Source organism: Haliotis cracherodii, unplaced genomic scaffold (assembly GCF_022045235.1).
Source record: "Haliotis cracherodii isolate W230 unplaced genomic scaffold, xgHalCrac1.p SCAF_12, whole genome shotgun sequence".
NCBI lineage: Eukaryota > Metazoa > Mollusca > Gastropoda > Lepetellida > Haliotidae > Haliotis > Haliotis cracherodii.
The window spans coordinates 31323391-31342760 of record NW_027266267.1 but is presented as its reverse complement, the minus strand read 5'-3'; the positions used below and the strand labels follow the sequence as shown (position 1 = coordinate 31342760).

General features: G+C 41.0%; 1 protein-coding gene across 1 annotated transcript; it reads right to left on the bottom strand.

The window, feature by feature from the left end:
* Positions 1-3115: 3115 nt before the first annotated feature.
* LOC139457283 (mucin-6-like) lies at positions 3116-6473 on the bottom strand. The gene is made up of 2 exons (XM_071238691.1): positions 5138-6473; positions 3116-3198 (listed from the first exon to the last, which is right to left on the bottom strand). Exons 1-2 carry the CDS (start codon positions 6471-6473, stop codon positions 3116-3118), a joined length of 1419 nt encoding a protein of 472 aa, XP_071094792.1.
* Positions 6474-19370: the final 12897 nt, after the last annotated feature.

The following is a 19370-nucleotide window of genomic DNA, read 5'->3' as shown; positions in this document are numbered from 1 at the left end:
ACACCCCACTTTGTCCTGAATAATATCTGTCACAGGTTCGACAGATGTGAAACTCTTGAATACCCAGCGGGGCGGTGGTTCGATTTCTGCATGTGTACAGTGTGTGAAGCCCATTCCTGGTGTCCCCCGTCGTGATATTGTTTGAATAGTACTAAAGCCTGCGTAAAATCATACTCACTCCCACACTCAGCATCCGGGCCATCGACTGCGAGACGTGTCATAGCACATTCAGATAACAGCATTGCTCATCTTTTATTCGTTTGATCGGCCTATAAATGTAAAACACCTAGTTTCTCGCTGAGCTGTCGGCGCCACCCTGAACAACGCAGGACCACCAACATGATTTTCATTCAGCTCGTAGATAAAGAATGATTCTAAGCAAGCCCTGAGTTTAGGCTAGGTGCTATAGTCGTATTGACATTGACCAGACATTATCAAGAAGAATCAAGAACGCAGTGTTATCGTTCAGAAAATTCTTAAGCTGGGTATAAACTAGCAACATTTTGCAACAATTAGAATTATAGATATGAAAGATAAATATACATATAATGTACATTATGCATAGAGATATTACATATTGTTTTCATTCACGATACATAAAAGTTGATTTTTGTCTAAGGTGGGTGGCAGCATACACTTCGTGTAGATACTGGGGTGGTGAGGCACAATAGTGAAGATTCAACGTCATGTCTGAACGTTGTTACAAGGAAGTTCTTTTTATAAACATTTTTTATAAACAAATTTTGCTTTTCAGAACAGCCATTCAGGATACTCGCAAAAATGTTGTCATCATTTTGACACTTATTAATCTAGTGTTGGAAGAAGTAGCTGCCTATAATTCGGACAGTACAGAAGAAAGTGTGTTTCATCTTCTACCTTGTTTAAGTTACATAATCACCGTGACATAATTTACATATTCCCTGGTCGGCAGGCGTGTTGGTGTGTCTGCCTCTTCCACTCTCCAGATTATGAAACCTGAGTCTTAATTCAGTAAGAACTAATCCACGATCTTTACATTTTACTGCCGAAACATACTTCTTAAGTTCAAATGTATCCTTGATAAGTCCTAAAATGTCTTAGTTTGTGGGAGTTATCAGTGTTTACTTGGTCGCTTTCAAAGAGATATATATTTCTAAATTTGGTTTGAAGAGCTTCATTGAATATTGGGCAAGATGCATTTTCCCTTGTGAATTTGGGAAATGCATGACTTATTGTGCTAATATCAAACACTGAAGCCTTACAGAAACGTGCGCCTGTGCTACAGCTGGGGACGGCGACAGTTGCAGATCCCCTGGGTCTCACCTGCAGCATCAAGGCAAGTAGAGCTCTGAAAATGGCATGCCGATGTTACAAGCTCATCTTTATTCAATTGTCCGCATGACAGCTTCGGCAGATATTGATGACAGACATGCATGTTTATTCAGTAAAACGTCACCAGTTCATAAATATTTTTATTTATATTTCTCTCACTACTTTCATTTCATATGGCATTCAATACGTATGAACAAGACGAAGCATCAACAGAGTGTGGTTCCACTCAAGTACATTTCAGTTGTGGATATGTTAACAAACGTGCTATGGAAATTAAAGTAGGTCAGCAGATGACTGACAAACATACTCTTGCCAGCCTTGGAATTCCAAACACATCACGTACTGATCACTCAACTACAGACTCTGGGAGGCTGTACTCAATCGGTTCTCAATACACTGGTAACTAAAACTTGGGACTAACGCTCTAGGGGTCGCTGTCGGCACGGGTACTACAGATATGTACCCCAGGTACGTTTCTGTCGACAGAAATGTACCCTAGCCAAAATCAGAATACAGAAAGGTACCCTAGGATGAGTCCATTCCGCCGCAGGCCGCATTTTGCAATACGTTCAACCAGTTCCTTGAACGTTGACGGATACGACACGTCTTGGAGACCAAACCACCGTACAATTCAACATGGCAGTACGCGTTAAATATGTCTCTCTCGGTATTTCCTTTCCATAAACGGATCGGAACTGTCATACACTTGTGTAAAAAAAACGAGCATACACAGTAATGTACGTACAATACTCTAACATTCCACGGTGCACAGCATTTTCCAACATGCACTCGTAACCAGACGAACCAGAACTGTAGCATGAACCGGCTGCCGTTTCGTATTGAGGAATATGGACCCGTTCGCCGTTTAGGGTACCGGTTACCCTTCTGGCCAAGGCATATTTCGTTATATGCAGAAACGTACCTGGGATAGATATCTGTAGAACCAGTCCCCACAACAACCCCTTCGGCGTCACACACCGTGAGAAGACCCCTCGTCACGTGACTCATACCCAATTCAAGTTCATAAGTAGTATGTCCATGTACGAAGCTATATACATTGTACGAAGCTATATACATTGTACGAAGTTATATACATTGTACGAAGCTATATACATTGTACGAAGCTATATACATTGTACGAAGCTATATACATTGTACGAAGTTATATACATTGTACGAAGCTATATACATTGTACGAAGCTATATACATTGTACGAAGCTATATACATTGTACAAACAACGGTGTACCCATACCACAGACACCATGAGTGTGACCTAGTTGTTGAGCTTCAAGACTGGCGCCCAAATACCCATCATGCCCAGTCAAGAAGATTTTGCAAACCACAGACTTATGCAAGGAGAAAAGTGATGCATTTGAAGAGGAACGTGAGGTAAAAACGCCACAGCAGGTCACGGGCTCGAGGACAGAGATAGAAACTGTATCGCTAAGGAGAAAAGTGACCTTTTCTGCGGCCTCGAGGCAGTTTGATGATCTGGTGGTATAAATAATCTAATCCGACTTGGCAAACCAATGACTAGCCTATCTCCCAGACCCCAGAGAATACATTGAAATTGAATCCAACTCAAGTCAAGAAAGACTTGGCAAGTCTAGATGTCTATATATAGCTACCCCTTGGTGAAACCCGGGAGCACGTGAGTGCTCAAGTGTACGTTGCCGACTAGAAACATTATCAGTGCGAATATGGAATTCGAACCAACTACCATTTAGCTTTCCGGTGTGTCTAAGGGACAGCAAGGATACTGTGACAGCCAAGATACTGTGACACGCCAAGCAACCCCTGCGTCAGCCTGGAGTCATGCAGGATTCCACGGTGTGAAGTCCCCCGGACCTGCACATGCCCCGACGTTCTGCGTAGAACTTCAGTGCTGTCAAAAACCAAACGAATCTGAACAATAACTAATTGTTAAGTTGTAGTTGTAAATAGTCCATACATCCTACATTATTCCTTTCTAAATATTACGATCGCACCTGGGTTGCCCCTTGAAAATAGTCTGCACCCCATGTTAAACCTCGTCAATAGTCTTCACCCCATGTTACAACCTCGTCAATAGTCTTCAATCCCATGTTACAACCTCGTCAATAGTCTTCACCCCATGTTAAACCTCGTCAATAGTCTTCACCTAATGTTAAACCATCTTCAATAGTCTTCACCCCATGTTACAACCTCGTCAATAGTCTCCACCCCATATTAAACCATCTTCAATCCCATGTTACAACCTCGTCAATAGTCTTCACCCAATGATAAACTTCGTCAATAGTCTTCACCCCATGTTACAACCTCGTCAATAGTCTTCACCCCATGTTAAACCATCTTCAATAGTCTTCAATCCCATGTTACAACCTCGTCAATAGTCTACACCCCATATTACAACCTCGTCAATAGTCAAACTTAGAAGGTAATCTGTTGTAAATAGCCACTGTCCCTATGTTGCCCTTTGTAAATAGTCTGTAACCCCATGTTACCCCTTGTAACTAGTCTGTACCCCTATGTTACCCCTTGTAAATAGTCTGTACCCCTATGTTACCCCCTTGTAAATAGTCTGCACCCCTATGTTACCCCCTTGTAAAAAGTCTGTACCACTATGTTACCCCCTTGTAAATAGTCTGCACCCCTATGTTACCCCTTGTAAATAGTCTGTACCCCTATGTTACCCCCTTGTAAATAGTCTTTACCCCTGTGTTACCCCCTTGTAAGGAACCTGTACCCCTATGTTACCCCTTGTAAGGAACCTGTACCCCTATGTTACCCCTTGTAAGGAACCTGTACCCCTGTGTTACCCCCTTGTAAATATTCTGTACCCCTATGTTATCCCTTGTAAGGAACCTGTACCCCTATGTTACCCCTTGTAAGGAACCTGTACCCCTTTGTTACCCCATTGTAAGGAACCTGTACCCCTGTGTTACCCCCTTGTTAATAGTCTGTACCCCTATGTTACCCCCTTGTTAATAGTCTGTACCCCTATGTTACCCCCTTGTAAGGAGCCTGTATCCCTGTGTTACCCCCTTGTAAGTAGTCTGTACCCCATGTTACCTCCTTGTAAGTAGTCTGTACCCCATGTTACCCCCTTCTAACGGGGCCTGTACCCCTGTGTTACCCCCTTGTAAGTAGTCTGTACCCCTATGTTACCCCTTGTAAGGAACCTGTACCCCTGTGTTACCCCCTTGTAAATATTCTGTACCCCTATGTTATGTGGGTTAAATATAACACGGTATCAGACGAACCGGAGGAAGACCAAACATTACTTCAAGCACAAACTCGTTATGGCATGGTTGAACACCCGTACATGCCATTCCAAAGCATTTGTTGACTGCAGCTTGTTAATTAGCTGGCATTATTATCAGCAATACTTTCCGGACTTCAACAAACACGTTCCACAAATAGTGTCCCTTTCTACTCCTACCCCGACCCTGGTATCTGTAATATACTCCCAAATCTAACTTCAATAACACATGCAGTGGTGATTTTAGCAAAGTGCATCATTAACAGCAGCACTAGCGGTATACTATAATCTCATTTGTTGAGCGGACGCCACACGAAGGAGCAAAGGTATGACGAGCACATTCCGTAGCTAGCAGTATTTTTAGTCCATGTCTCACGCGGATTTTTTGGGCAATAGAATGCTGTAAATTACTGGAGTCCGTTGCTTGTGTTTTGTGCTCACTGTTTATTTGTGATGTCTGTTTCTGTGATAGTCTGAGGCACTATGTCTGAACAACGTCAGTAGGTTGACTATAACAACGCGAGCAATATGCGTCGTGAGGTGTGCGTACGACACCGTGTGTGTATGTGTCTGGAAGCTGTACTATAGACTGCCGTGATGCACTGGTGGAAGCTGTACTGTAGACTGCCGTGATGCACTGGTGGAAGCTGTACTGTAGACTGCCGTGATGCACTGGTGGAAGCTGTACTGTAGACTGCCGTGATGCACTGGTGGAAGCTGTACTGTAGACTGCCGTGATGCACTGGTGGAAGCTGTACTGTAAACTGCCGTGATGCACTGGTGGAAGCTGTACTGTAGACTGCCGTGATGCACTGGTGGAAGCTGACTGTAGACTGCCGTGATGCACTGGTGGAAGCTGTACTGTAAACTGCCGTGATGCACTGGTGGAAGCTGTACTGTAGACTGCCGTGATGCACTGGTGGAAGCTGACTGTAGACTGCCGTGATGCACTGGTGGAAGCTGTACTGTAGACTGCCGTGATGCACTGGTGGAAGCTGTACTGTAGACTGCCGTGATGCACTGGTGGAAGCTGTACTGTAAACTGCCGTGATACACTGGTGGAAGCTGTACTGTAGACTGCCGTGATGCACTGGTGGAAGCTGTACTGTAGACTGCCGTGATACACTGGTGGAAGCTGTACTGTAGACTGCCGTGATACACTGGTGGAAGCTGTACTGTAGACTGCAGTGATGCACTGGTGGAAGCTGTACTGTAGACTGCCGTGATACACTGGTGGAAGCTGTACTGTAGACTGCAGTGATGCACTGGTGGAAGCTGTACTGTAGACTGACGTGATACACTGGTGGAAGCTGTACTGTAGACTGCCGTGATACACTGGTGGAAGCTGTACTGTAGACTGCAGTGATGCACTGGTGGAAGCTGTACTGTAGACTGCCGTGATACACTGGTGGAAGCTGTACTGTAGACTGCAGTGATGCACTGGTGGAAGCTGTACTGTAGACTGACGTGATACACTGGTGGAAGCTGTACTGTAAACTGCCGTGATGCACTGGAAGCTGTACTGTAGACTGACGTGATGCACTGGCGGAAGCTTTACTGTAAACTGCCGTGATGCACTGGAAGCTGTACTGTAGACTGCAGCGATGCACTGGTGGAAGCTGTACTGTAGAATGCAGCGATGCACTGGTGGAAGCTGTACTGTAGACTGCCGTGATGCACTGGTGGAAGCTGTACTGTAGAATGCAGCGATGCACTGGTGGAAGCTGTACTGTAGACTGCCGTGATGCACTGGTGGAAGCTGTACTGTAGACTGACGTGATACACTGGTGGAAGCTGTACTGTAAACTGACGTGATACACTAGTGGAAGCTGTACTGTACACTGACGTGATACACTGGAAGCTGTACTGTAGCCTGTACTGCGAAATCCATGCCCTCTAACGTGATCAAAGCGATACATTATTACTCCGTTTATAATTGTGCACTCATTTTTTTATTCTCAGCTCCCTGGGGAGTACCCAACCCAAGCAGCCGGTGGGGCGCTAGAAGGTTAGCAGCCACATTACCATCTTATTCTTCCAGGTACTCATTCTCTGCTGGGTGAACAGAGGCACATTTCGAACAAATTTAAAGGCCTTAGAAGACACCAGATGTGCTGGAAGTGCGTCAGTGTTGGGCAGGTCCTAATCCCTATAAACGCTCAGCGGCCAAGCTGCCGAAACGCGATCACCCATCCAACTAATCTTCGTTACTGAAATACATAACCTCGGATGACGTGACATCATGGCGTGAATAAACGCCGATGACGTGACACCGTAACATACATGAAAACCGATAACGTGACACCGTAACATACAAACACAGATAACGTGACACTGTAACATACAAAACACCGATGACGTGACACTGTAACATACAAAACACCGATAACGTGACACTGTAACATACAAAACACCGATGACGTGACACCGTAACATACCAAACACCGATGACGTGACACTGTAGTCTGTAACATACAAAACACTGATGACGTTACACTGTAGTCTGTACCATACATACGTTAACACCGAAGACGTGACACTGTAGTCTGTAACATACATAAGTTAACACCGAAGAAGTGACACTGTAGTCTGTAACATACACAAGTTAACACCGACGACGTGACACTGTAGTCTGTAACATACAAAACACCGATGACGTGACACAGTAGTCTGTACCATACATACGTTAACACCGAAGACGTGACACTGTAGTCTGTAACATACATAAGTTTACACCGAGGAAGTGACACTGTAGTCTGTAACATACATAACTTTACACCGAGGAAGTGACACTGTAGTCTGTAACATACATAAGTTAACACCGAGGAAGTGACACTGTAGTCTGTAACATACATAAGTTAACACCGAGGAAGTGACACTGTAGTCTGTAACATACATAAGTTTACACCGATGACGTGACACTGTAGTCTGTAACATACATAAGTTTACACCGAGGAAGTGACACTGTAGTCTGTAACATACATAAGTTTACACCGATGACGTGACACTGTAGTCTGTAACATACATAAGTTAACACCGAGGAAGTGACACTGTAGTCTGTAACATACATAAGTTTACACCGATGACGTGACACTGTAGTCTGTACCATACATACGTTAACACCGAGGAAGTGACACTGTAGTCTGTACCATACATAAGTTAACACCGAGGAAGTGACACTGTAGTCTGTAACATACATAAGTTTACACCGAGGAAGTGACACTGTAGTCTGTAACATACATAACTTGACACCGAGGAAGGGACACTGTAGTCTGTAACATACATAAGTTTACACCGATGACGTGACACTGTAGTCTGTAACATACATAAGTTTACACCGAGGAAGTGACACTGTAGTCTGTAACATACATAAGTTTACACCGATGACGTGACACTGTAGTCTGTAACATACATAAGTTAACACCGAGGAAGTGACACTGTAGTCTGTAACATACATAAGTTTACACCGATGACGTGACACTGTAGTCTGTAACATACATAAGTTTACACCGAGGAAGTGACACTGTAGTCTGTAACATACATAAATTTACACCGAGGAAGTGACACTGTAGTCTGTAACATACGTACGTTTACACCGATGACGTGACACTGTAGTCTGTAACATACATAAGTTTACACTGATGACGTGACACTGTAGTCTGTAACATACATAAGTTTACACCGATGACGTGACACTGTAGTCTGTAACATACATAAGTTAACACCGAGGAAGGGACACTGTAGTCTGTAACATACATAAATTTACACCGAGGAAGTGACACTGTAGTCTGTAACATACATAAGTTAACACCGAGGAAGGGACACTGTAGTCTGTAACATACATAAGTTAACACCGAGGAAGGGACACTGTAGTCTGTAACATACATAAGTTTACACCGATGACGTGCCAGTGTATAGTCTGCAACATACGTACGTTTACAGCGATGACGTGACAGTGTATAGTCTGTAATACACATAGGTTTACACCGAGGACGTGACACTGTAGTCTGTAACATACACAAGTTAACACCCAGGAAGTGACACTGTAGTCTGTAACATACATAAGTTTACACCGATGACGTAATACACATAGGTTTACACAAATCTCCTCGCATCCTCCACTACCACGGCCGGGACAGTAAGTAACTACAGGCTATTCTCGTTCGTCCTGGAACCAGAGACACACCGGGCCCATCAACACTGGTCTTTTCTAATACAAAGTATCAAATGTAGTTCAACAATCAAATCGAACACTGAGCATTCAAAGTTAGTTCGGGCCAATTCACCATTCTCCAAACGTTTGCTGTCCACTGTGTGGAAGCCCAAAGAAAACAAGTTAGACACACACACACCGTCAACTTCATTGCAAAATGTTGGAAGGAAAAATAAAATTCTCACGCAGTTAGATTTACAAAATCATGCAAATTCCTAACAATTTTTATAAAGAATTTGTCAGGTTGCCTATTCAATAAGGGCAAATGAAAATTCATCGAACAATTCTTACACTTTTATCTACCCTTTTTGGGCCCGAATTGCTGGTTGATGTTGGGCAGCCCGAAACCTAATGTCATGTATAAACTCCAATAACATGTTATACTGTTACATAAATCTCCTCACAGCAGTGGGTAGTGCGGTGGTCGCTGTCGACATCTGACACACAGCAGTTCATAACGGGATGGTCTTAACGTCTGATAAAATGTCAGCTTGGATTCTTACATTTCCCACGGGCATATATATAGCAATTGGCAAAATATTCATCGGCATGATAAATCTTTGTCATCGAAATTTCAAGCGGCATTTTTTTTCTAATAAGCTAATATATTATTTATATACGATTTTGGGCGTATTCAATTGAAATTGAATAAATTGCTCATGTGAAAGAAGTTACGGGATGAAGGCGGCACCTTTGATGTACCTATTGCACGTGCGAGGTGCAATACGGGTCACGTGAGGTCGCCATTTTTGGCACCTGCCTGATTGCTAATGTCGGAGTACAATGTTGATGTATTGCAGCTTTGGTCAATCGTGCGCAAAAGGTGAGACTCATAAAATTTGTTTGTATTCATTTGCTATGAAGTGTGAAATGAAATAGCTGATGGTGTTTATTTCTTGGCTCGATTGGCATCGTGGGATGATTTAGCGTTAAAGATATTGATGGTGTTGACATCGGGTAATATCGGTGTCAATTTCGTCTGCACGTGCAGAAGTATTTCAGGATTGATATGAGTTGATCCACGTATCGACTAATGAGGCCAAGCATGCTTTATGGAGGACAATGAAAGGATGGTGGACTTGCTGGCGTTCGAAACGGTGCCAGTCAAATACACAATTATATATTTTGCTGATCTTGTGAGAATAAAAGTATCAATTATAGGGAGAAAACAGTTATTTTACCACTCTAACACTTTCGTCTCTCCAGAAGGAAGACATGCCTGCATATTGACTGCGTTGTTTAATATTTCTATAGATTTGATAGCAGTTGTTACTTTATGTCTTGTGAAAGAAATGTCTCCTGACTAAACCTAGATTTGAAAGCCAAAGAATTTGAAGAGTTTATTTTGGATAGATTTCAGCATTAATAGAATTATGTATTGTGTTTGGACACTATGTTTAAATTGGTGAAATATTGGCTGTGGTCTTGTTTGATAAACAAAAGGTTCTTAAAATAACATTGCCCTATTTTACCATGGGTTTGAATACAAGTCCCACCTTAATTGTAGCTATAGAATGTGGTCAGCCTTGTCCCACAGTATTTTGTAAACATTTCATAGAATCATGTAGTTTTTTTCTCCAATCAGATGATTGCATTGTGAAAATGCAGTCTAACAAACATAGGATTATAACTTAGGGCTTATAGTAAGCGAAGTTGAAAACATCTCTTGTTTCGCAAAGCTAGATTTCATTAAGAGGGACATTTTCATCAAACTGAGCAGCTCAGCCATTGCAACAAACTAGTCAACAATTAATGTGATCAATTGGTCCTTCACCTTGCTGCAGGGATCTACCTCCACCTGCTCAAAGGCCGATACTCTGCCCCAAGTCTTGCGGCAAATGTCAGTAGGTTTTCCCAATTGGAATGAAACATTTCCCAATTCATGCTAATATAGCATGCTTATGGCCAGTGTTTTGGCTTTGTAACAGTAACTTGTAGTTCACTGACAACAGGACCAATAAGGTGGAAGAGGCTTTAGTTCTTAGTTTTATATTATTGCACAGAATGCAATGTCAACATTCCTCCAAAATTAGGGATTTTACTTTTGGAAAAAAAGATCCCCATTTTGAACAAAATAATGATGTTTTCCCAATTTGGCTGGCATGGACACTTAGTTTGGAATCCTAGAAACATCCATGCAGTGAAAATGTGGTACATCCCCCATTATGGGGGAACTACCATGCTGGAGTACATGTATATAAGGCTAGAACACCTGCACTGGTAATGTCAAGTCATTGTTCATTATATTACATGTAAATGCTAAAATATGTTTAAAAATTGAACATTTTATTTGTGTGTGAAGCAACATACATTTGAGTTAAAATTTCAGTTTACTGGTACACTGAACTCAATTGGTGTCAGCATCTTGCCTGTTCACTGGTATAGTGTATATATATACACATACAGATGCTGTCACTGTTTTGCCTTGTGTGGTGGGCTAACATTGAAGGAGCTATTAGTCAGTCCCCAGTTACCTCCCTTTGATCAGCCACACTCAAATTCTTGGGGTGATCGTTTGATGAGATTGAATGTTTACTATTAAAATAAAATTGAGATGAAATTAGCTCCTTTGGATATCTTTTATTTTTGGTTATTTGTTTTAAAGATTTCATTGTCTATAACTATGTCAACTATGCATGCCAAGCATGGACATTTCACAGGAAGAACAACTATTGACTGTGTGAATCATGAAAAAGTGGGTGCTGGCCTGCTTGTTCAGGCTGATTTCAACAAGGGAATATTGGGGAAGATTAACAAAGTAATGGGCACTAACAGACTGGTATCTTCTGCAATACGACCACAGCATACTGTCTGCAGCACTTTTTAGAAAATCTTTCACAATTTTTAAGGCATGTGAAGTGTTTTTGTGAAGTTGTGAATTCTTGATAATCAGACATGACTTTAACAGGGAGGAAAGATAAGAAAACACACATGAAAAACATTTTGAAAAATTGATGAAAGAGAAAACTTTTGAAAAGATTACAACTTTATGATGCAGACAATACAGTGTACTGATTACTTGTGGCTGCAGGCTGTCTGTTCTTGTATGGAGGTGAGGGACTAAGTGGACATTGTAAACAGGTGGTGACAAGCATTCAGGTGAGGGGATATTGTGTCACTGTATGACTAGCACTCAGGTGAGGGGATATTGTGTTACTGTATGACTAGCACTCAGGTGAGGGGATATTGTGTTACTGTATGACTAGCACTCAGGTGAGGGGATATTGTGTCACTGTATGACTAGCACTCAGGTGAGGGGATATTGTGTTACTGTATGATTAGCACTCAGGTGAGGGGATATTGTGTTATTGTATGACTAGCACTCAGGTGAGGGGATATTGTGTTACTGTATGACAAGCACTCAGGTGAGGGGATATTGTGTCACTGTATGACAAGCACTCAGGTGAGGGGATGTTGTGTTACTGAATGACCAGCACTCAGGTGTGGGGATATTGTGTTACTGTATGACCAGCACTCAGGTGAGGGGATATTGTGTTATTGTATGACTAGCACTCAGGTGAGGGGATATTGTGTTACTGTATGACCAGCACTCAGGTGAGGGGATATTGTGTTATTGTAAGACTAGCACTCAGGTGAGGGAATATTGTGTTACTGTATGACTAGCACTCAGGTGAGGGGATATTGTGTTATTGTATGACTAGCACTCAGGTGAGGGGATATTGTGTTACTGTATGATTAGCACTCAGGTGAGGGGATATTGTGTTACTGTATGACTAGCACTCAGGTGAGGGGATATTGTGTTACTGTATGACAAGCAATCAGGTGAGGGGATATTGTGTCACTGTATGACAAGCACTCAGGTGAGGGGATATTGTGTTACTGTATGACTAGCACTCAGGTGCGGGGATATTGTGTTACTGTATGACAAGCACTCAGGTGAGGGGATATTGTGTTACTGTATGACAAGCACTCAGGTGAGGGGATATTGTGTTACTGTATGACAAGCACTCAGGTGAGGGGATGTTGTGTTACTGAATGACCAGCACTCAGGTGTGGGGATATTGTGTTACTGTATGACCAGCACTCAGGTGAGGGGATATTGTGTTATTGTATGACTAGCACTCAGGTGAGGGGATATTGTGTTACTGTATGACCAGCACTCAGGTGAGGGGATATTTTGTTATTGTATGACTAGCACTCAGGTGAGGGGATATTGTGTTACTGTATGACTAGCACTCAGGTGAGGGGGTATTGTGTTACTGTATGACTAGCACTCAGGTGAGGGGATGTTGTGTTACTGTATGACTAGCACTCAGGTGCGGGGATATTGTGTTACTGTATGACAAGCACTCAGGTGAGGGGATATTGTGTTACTGTATGACAAGCACTCAGGTGAGGGGATATTGTGTTATTGTATGACTAGCACTCAGGTGAGGGGATATTGTGTTACTATATGATTAGCACTCAGGTGAGAGAATATTGTGTTACTATATGATGACTAGCATACAGGTGAGGGGATATTGTGTTACTTTATGACTGGCACTCGATGAGGGGATATTGTGTTACTGTATGACAAGCACTCAGGTGAGGGGATATTGTGTCATTGTATGACTAGCACTCAGGTGAGGGGATATTGTGTTACTGTATGACAAGCACTCAGGTGAGGGGATATTGTGTTACTGTATGACAAGCACTCAGGTGAGGGGATATTGTGTTACTGTATGACAAGCACTCAGGTGAGGGGATATTGTGTTACTGTATGACTAGCACTCAGGTGAGGGGATATTGTGTTACTGTATGACAAACACTCAGGTGAGGGGATGTTGTGTTACTGTATGACAAGCACTCAGGTGAGAGGATATTGTGTTACTGTATGACAAGCACTCAGGTGAGGGGATATTGTGTTACTGTATGACTAGCACTCAGGTGAGGGGATATTGTGTTACTGTATGACAAGCACTCAGGTGAGGGGATATTGTATTACTGTATGACAAGCACTCAGGTGAGGGGATATTGTGTCACTGTATGACTAGCATACAGGTGAGGGGATGTTGTGTTACTGTATGACTAGCACTCAGGTGAGGGGATATTGTGTTACTGTATGACTAGCACTCAGGTGAGGGGATATTGTGTTACTGTATGACAAGCACTCAGGTGAGGGGAAATTGTGTTACTGTATGACTAGCACTCAGGTGAGAGGATATTGTCACTGTATGACTAGCACACAGGTGAGGGGATGTTGTGTTATTGTATGACTAGCACTCAGGTGAGGGGATATTGTGTTACTGTATGACTAGCACTCAGGTGAGGGGATGTTGTGCTACTGTATGACTAGCACTCAGGTGAAGGGATATTGTGTTACTGTATGATGACTAGCACACAGGTGAAGGCACATTGTGTTACTGTATGATGACTAGTAAACAGGTGAGGGGACATTGTGTTACTATATGATGACTAGCACACAGCTGAGGGCACATTGTGTTACTATATGATGACTAGCAAACAGGTGAGGGGATATTGTGTTACTGTATGATGACTAGCAAACAGGTGAGGGGACATTGTGTTACTGTATGATGACTAGGAAACAGGTGAGGGGACATTGTGATACTGTATGATGACTGGCAAACAGGTGAGGGGACATTGTGTTACTATATGATGACTAGCAAACAGGTGAGGGGATATTGTGTTACTGTATAATGACTAGCACATAGCTGAGGGCACATTGTGTTACTATATGATGACTAGCAAACAGGTGAGGGGATATTGTGTTACTGTATGATGACTAGCAAACAGGTGAGGGGACATTGTGTTACTGTATGATGACTAGCACACATGTCACGGAAACATGTTCTTCACCAAACATTGGCTCAACTTAATTTAGCCAATGTTGGTCCACCGGTCAAGACAATGTTGGCCCAACATTGATAGCTCAATATTGTTTTAATACCTCCCAGGCAGCCTGAAATGTTTCTCCCAATCTACTCAGACCTGTCAACCCTCCCGCATTTTGCGGGAGACTCCCGCAATTTGATGAAATCTCCCAGTCTCCCGCATGATGGACTATTTCTCCTGCAAAACAGAATTCTTCATTATTTAAAAAATTCGCCTCCATTGTCTCGTGAGCCAAAACAATGAACGGGACGTTTGCGTCCCGATCTGTCTGGTAGGCTCCCGGATTAGCGACCCTTATCACAGCCACCCACAGGGGGGCCCAGATGGGCCTTTGTCCAGTAATCAACTGGTAATTAAATTCATATGGTGAACGATTGAACAATGTAAACTGTTGAGAAAACTCGGATAGTCCTAACAGGTGCCTGATGGGTTGAACTTGAAAGGAAAAATCAGCCAAGTATTCATCACTTCATGAAATGAACTTTTGTCTTCATGTTCTTAGCGTGTTTATTCTTCCAATAATTTAAGAACGTAGATACATATGGCCGGTCCATTTATACATGACTTTATTGGTTATCAGATTTGTCAGAAACTTTGTTAAAACATCAACATACCTCAAAGTTACGTCATTGAACTCTTGGAAATGAAAATAAAATATGTCCTGCAAGCGCCGTCTTCAGAAACAACACTATGCGTGATTGGTTGATTCGGTAGTCGAAATAACAATGAGTTACACGATCAGGCTTCCTCACAGCTACGGTTTCAAAGTCAAAGTTGAAAGTGAAACTTATAAATTTCCTTTTGACTGACATCGTGACTTGTGTGCACAGAAAATATCAAAATAGATCTTTATCAAATTTCGCAAAAATGGATCATGTGATTATTTTACACGATTTGATTAGCTAATAGTTTGCTTGCGTCCCAGATCTGCAATCTAATTTGCATACAACAGTACTATTCAACCAATGAGATTAATACACGTCAAGGTCAGAAAGGTCAACAACGACAACGAGACTCATTTCATTCATAAATTGTAGTAAAACGTAATACCGGTAGTACTTCCAAATATGGCATACATTACTTGGAATGGAATAACGTGAACATTTCTAGGAAATTTAAGAAGTGAAGTAATGGGACTGTCAACAGACTACCGCAGACAGAAAAAAACCAGTATATCTTATTGAAATTAGGGGCGATGATGTTGCATCAGGATAAATGCATTTGATATTTCTTTTGCGAATTTTGTAACCAACATCGCGCCAAATACTCAGAAAACCTGCATCGTAACGAAGCATGACAACTGGTCGGATTGAACACGTCGTCAACTGGTCAAGCTACCGATTGTGAAATTTCAATATCTGTTAGCGTTTATCTGAGATGATCTTTGAACGAAAATTATATGGGTAGATTGTGCTGGGTTTATTTTTGGAGGAGGAAAATGCAAACGGAAATTAAGCAAGCTGTACGTGTAAGAAACTTATTGATTATTTATTGTTTCAAAATATTTGGTTTTCTTTGTAACATTATTAAAAATAAAAGTTGGAAATTATCTTATCTTCACTATTTTAAAAATCTCCCCCTTTGGAGGCAAATCTCCCCCATTTTGAAGTCAAATCTCCCACATTGTCATGATGAGGGGTTGACAGGTCTGTCTACTTAAGACGTCAGGTTGCAAGCAGTACATTCTGCAAGCTGAATTCACTCTGGACTCTTCCATGAAACGGCAAGTCAGTGAAATGCACTCACTTTTGGCAAGGCACCATGGGATAGTTTGAAATATGGCCTAGAAAAATATCAAAATGTTTTTAATTACATGTACAATTAGGTTATATAATATTTATTTTCCAAAACAACTTTCATTAAAAAATTGATGACTGTCACAAAATGACTGTAGAATTCTGGTTGGGGTGACCTTTATTTAATTGTTAAATGACAAGTCAGAACTTGGCCTGAGTAGCTGGGGAGCTCTTTCAGTCCTCCAATGAAGAGTCAGAAGAACTAATCATGGGATGATCTTCAAGTGTATCCATGGCCTCTCCATGTGCATGGGTCACTGAATGAAACAATGACACAAATGTAATAAAATGGCAAGGCAAGGGACATACAGTTGAAATAACAAAAAAAACGGTTGCCTTCCCCCAAATGATAACTTGATCTCCAAAATAGAATTATTAGCAGCTGCTTAAACACACAATCATTAAACTGTTAGATATACTGTTAAAAGTGGGAAGGCGGCATTGACAATAATACCTGATGCTTTTGGATCATTGGCGGAAAAGCTTTTAACATTGAATTGATAAAGGCAAAATACCCTCACTAATACCTCGACCTCGACTCAATCATATTTCTAAGTTCAAAATATAAAAAAAGCAATATTTTCTCAGAAAATACACAAATTGAAATTTAACTTTGCACTGCACCTCTCCGATGGGTATAAAAACTGTACTTACAGATGGAAAAGAATCCATGGAGTAGTGTTCAAGTTATAGGTCGCACAAATATTGACGCAAAAAAAACATTCGAAGTTTAAAACATGTTTTTTCAGAAAATACATATATCAAAATCAAACTTTGCACTGCACTCCTTTGAAGGAAGGACGGATGGACGGATAGATGGATATCCTTGGTATCACTTTATATCCCCACCCTTTTAGATTGGGATATAATCAAATAAGAATCATATAAATTTATATTTTTGAAGATGTTTGTATATATAATTGCATCATGCATATCTTTCTGTCAGTCATGTGCTTTAAACATATATATGCTTATACAATACTGTTCAACTCCACCTGAAAGAAAACCAGAAACAACAAAGTATCATATCCTCAAATAAACCAGTTTACTAACAGTATGATGTCACTGGTGTTGGTATTGGCAAATAGTTTTATCAGCCAATTGAAGTCAACTGTAATTATTCAAAAACAGTAACCTTTCTGCTCCATCTGATGCTGCACACCATATATGGTAGTGTAGATGTGCATTTTGCTGTTAGGATTCCCCTGAATTTTTTCTTTTATTTTATATAAATTTTATAAATTTGGACTCAGTCCCTGAACTGATTTGAAAGCAGAGGGTTTCATTTCTGAAGCAGAAGTGGAAGATTATTTTAGAGATATCTTTAAGAAACTTGGTAAACACATTCACCACAGATGTGCCTTTTGCTATTTATGATTCCCCCAACTATTTTGTTTTTATAAAAAAATTATGAATTTAGACTTGAATTGAATGGAAGCAATCTTAACAATTTTTTCTCAGTTCTGTTATGTACTTTTTTGTGAAACTTTGTACAATATCAGATTAAGGCTGTTATGGAGTCTTTATTCTTTAAAGAGTTTAAAATTATTTTTTCTTTTCTTGTTTCAATTAAATGGTACACCAGTAGACTCTGCAACAAACACAGCTATAAAAGCATTCATAGTAGATGTATAAGAAATTCACCAGGTTTTGAGGGGTCAGCATGCCCACAACTTTTGTACCTTATCTGTACCATGTACCTTACTCTGGCAACTACCCGTAAAGGGTGGAGCTGCAACAATACCTGCCTGTATAACAATGCTCTACAAAACAATTCATGCTATAAATGAGTGAATTGTGCAGTGCTGAAGGATATAAAATATCTTAGCTTTCAAATACTGGAAGATGATTATCACCTTTGTTTATCCTTACCATCTTGCTAAATCAGATATTTGTACAAAGTTTTATGGAGATGTTCATTGAACATTAGTCCTTGTGTTTAACCTCTCCCACAAACAGGTGGACAAACTGGTAATTTATAATGTCACATTTGATTGCACATGTCATTGTCTTTAAGATTGGACGATGGGCGGGGGATACTGATGACTTTGTCTTCTTGTTTTACATGTTAATTATTTTAGACGTTTCTTTTAGTATACATATTTGAAAATTGAAAAGACACATAAGCCTAGAGCTTTGGGGTATACATCTTATGTATGGAACAGTTTAATGAATCAGCATATGTGGCTCCTGTACATCTGCTGATGCCACTGACACAGGAGCTGGAATTTAACAACCAATCATGCTATAGCTTCACATCACATGTGGGCGGTCGGGTAGCCTAGTGGTTCAAGTGTTCTCTTGTCATGCCGAAAACCCGGGTTCGATTCCCAACATGGGTACAAAGCCGATTTCTGGTGTCCCCCGCCGTGATATTGCTGGAGTATTGCTCAAAGTGGCATAAAATCAAACTCACTCACTCACATCACAGGTACCTCAGCAAATTCCATAACCTTAAAATCACACAAATGCATTTGTCAACATCATTGACTGAATGAATTCCTGAACTAATTATGGCTATTGCTGGCCATTTGTGTGCTACATGGTAAATGTTACAAGACCAGGTAACAATACTAAATTAATTATATTGCTGATAAATGCAAGGATTAAAAAGAAAATAGAAAAAAGAGTAGATTGTAAACACTGAGCGAGAATTTGGGGAAACTCCGGAAAGTAGTTTCGTCATAAGTTCACTGGATCAATTTCACAAAAAATTGTTCACATCGTCTGTTCACAGGTGTGTGAACTCTAAATATCAGATCACATGACTACCCCTTCAGCCAACAGCATGAAAGAAACAGTGTAAACTTCAAAGTATGAAATTATTTAGTATTATTTACATTAATTTGGCAAAATCATGTGTGAAGTGATGCACAAGGTAATCTTAATCTCTGCATATAAAACAATGTCAACTTAAATATTTAATGTAAATCATCATGTCTTGTGATGTTTTA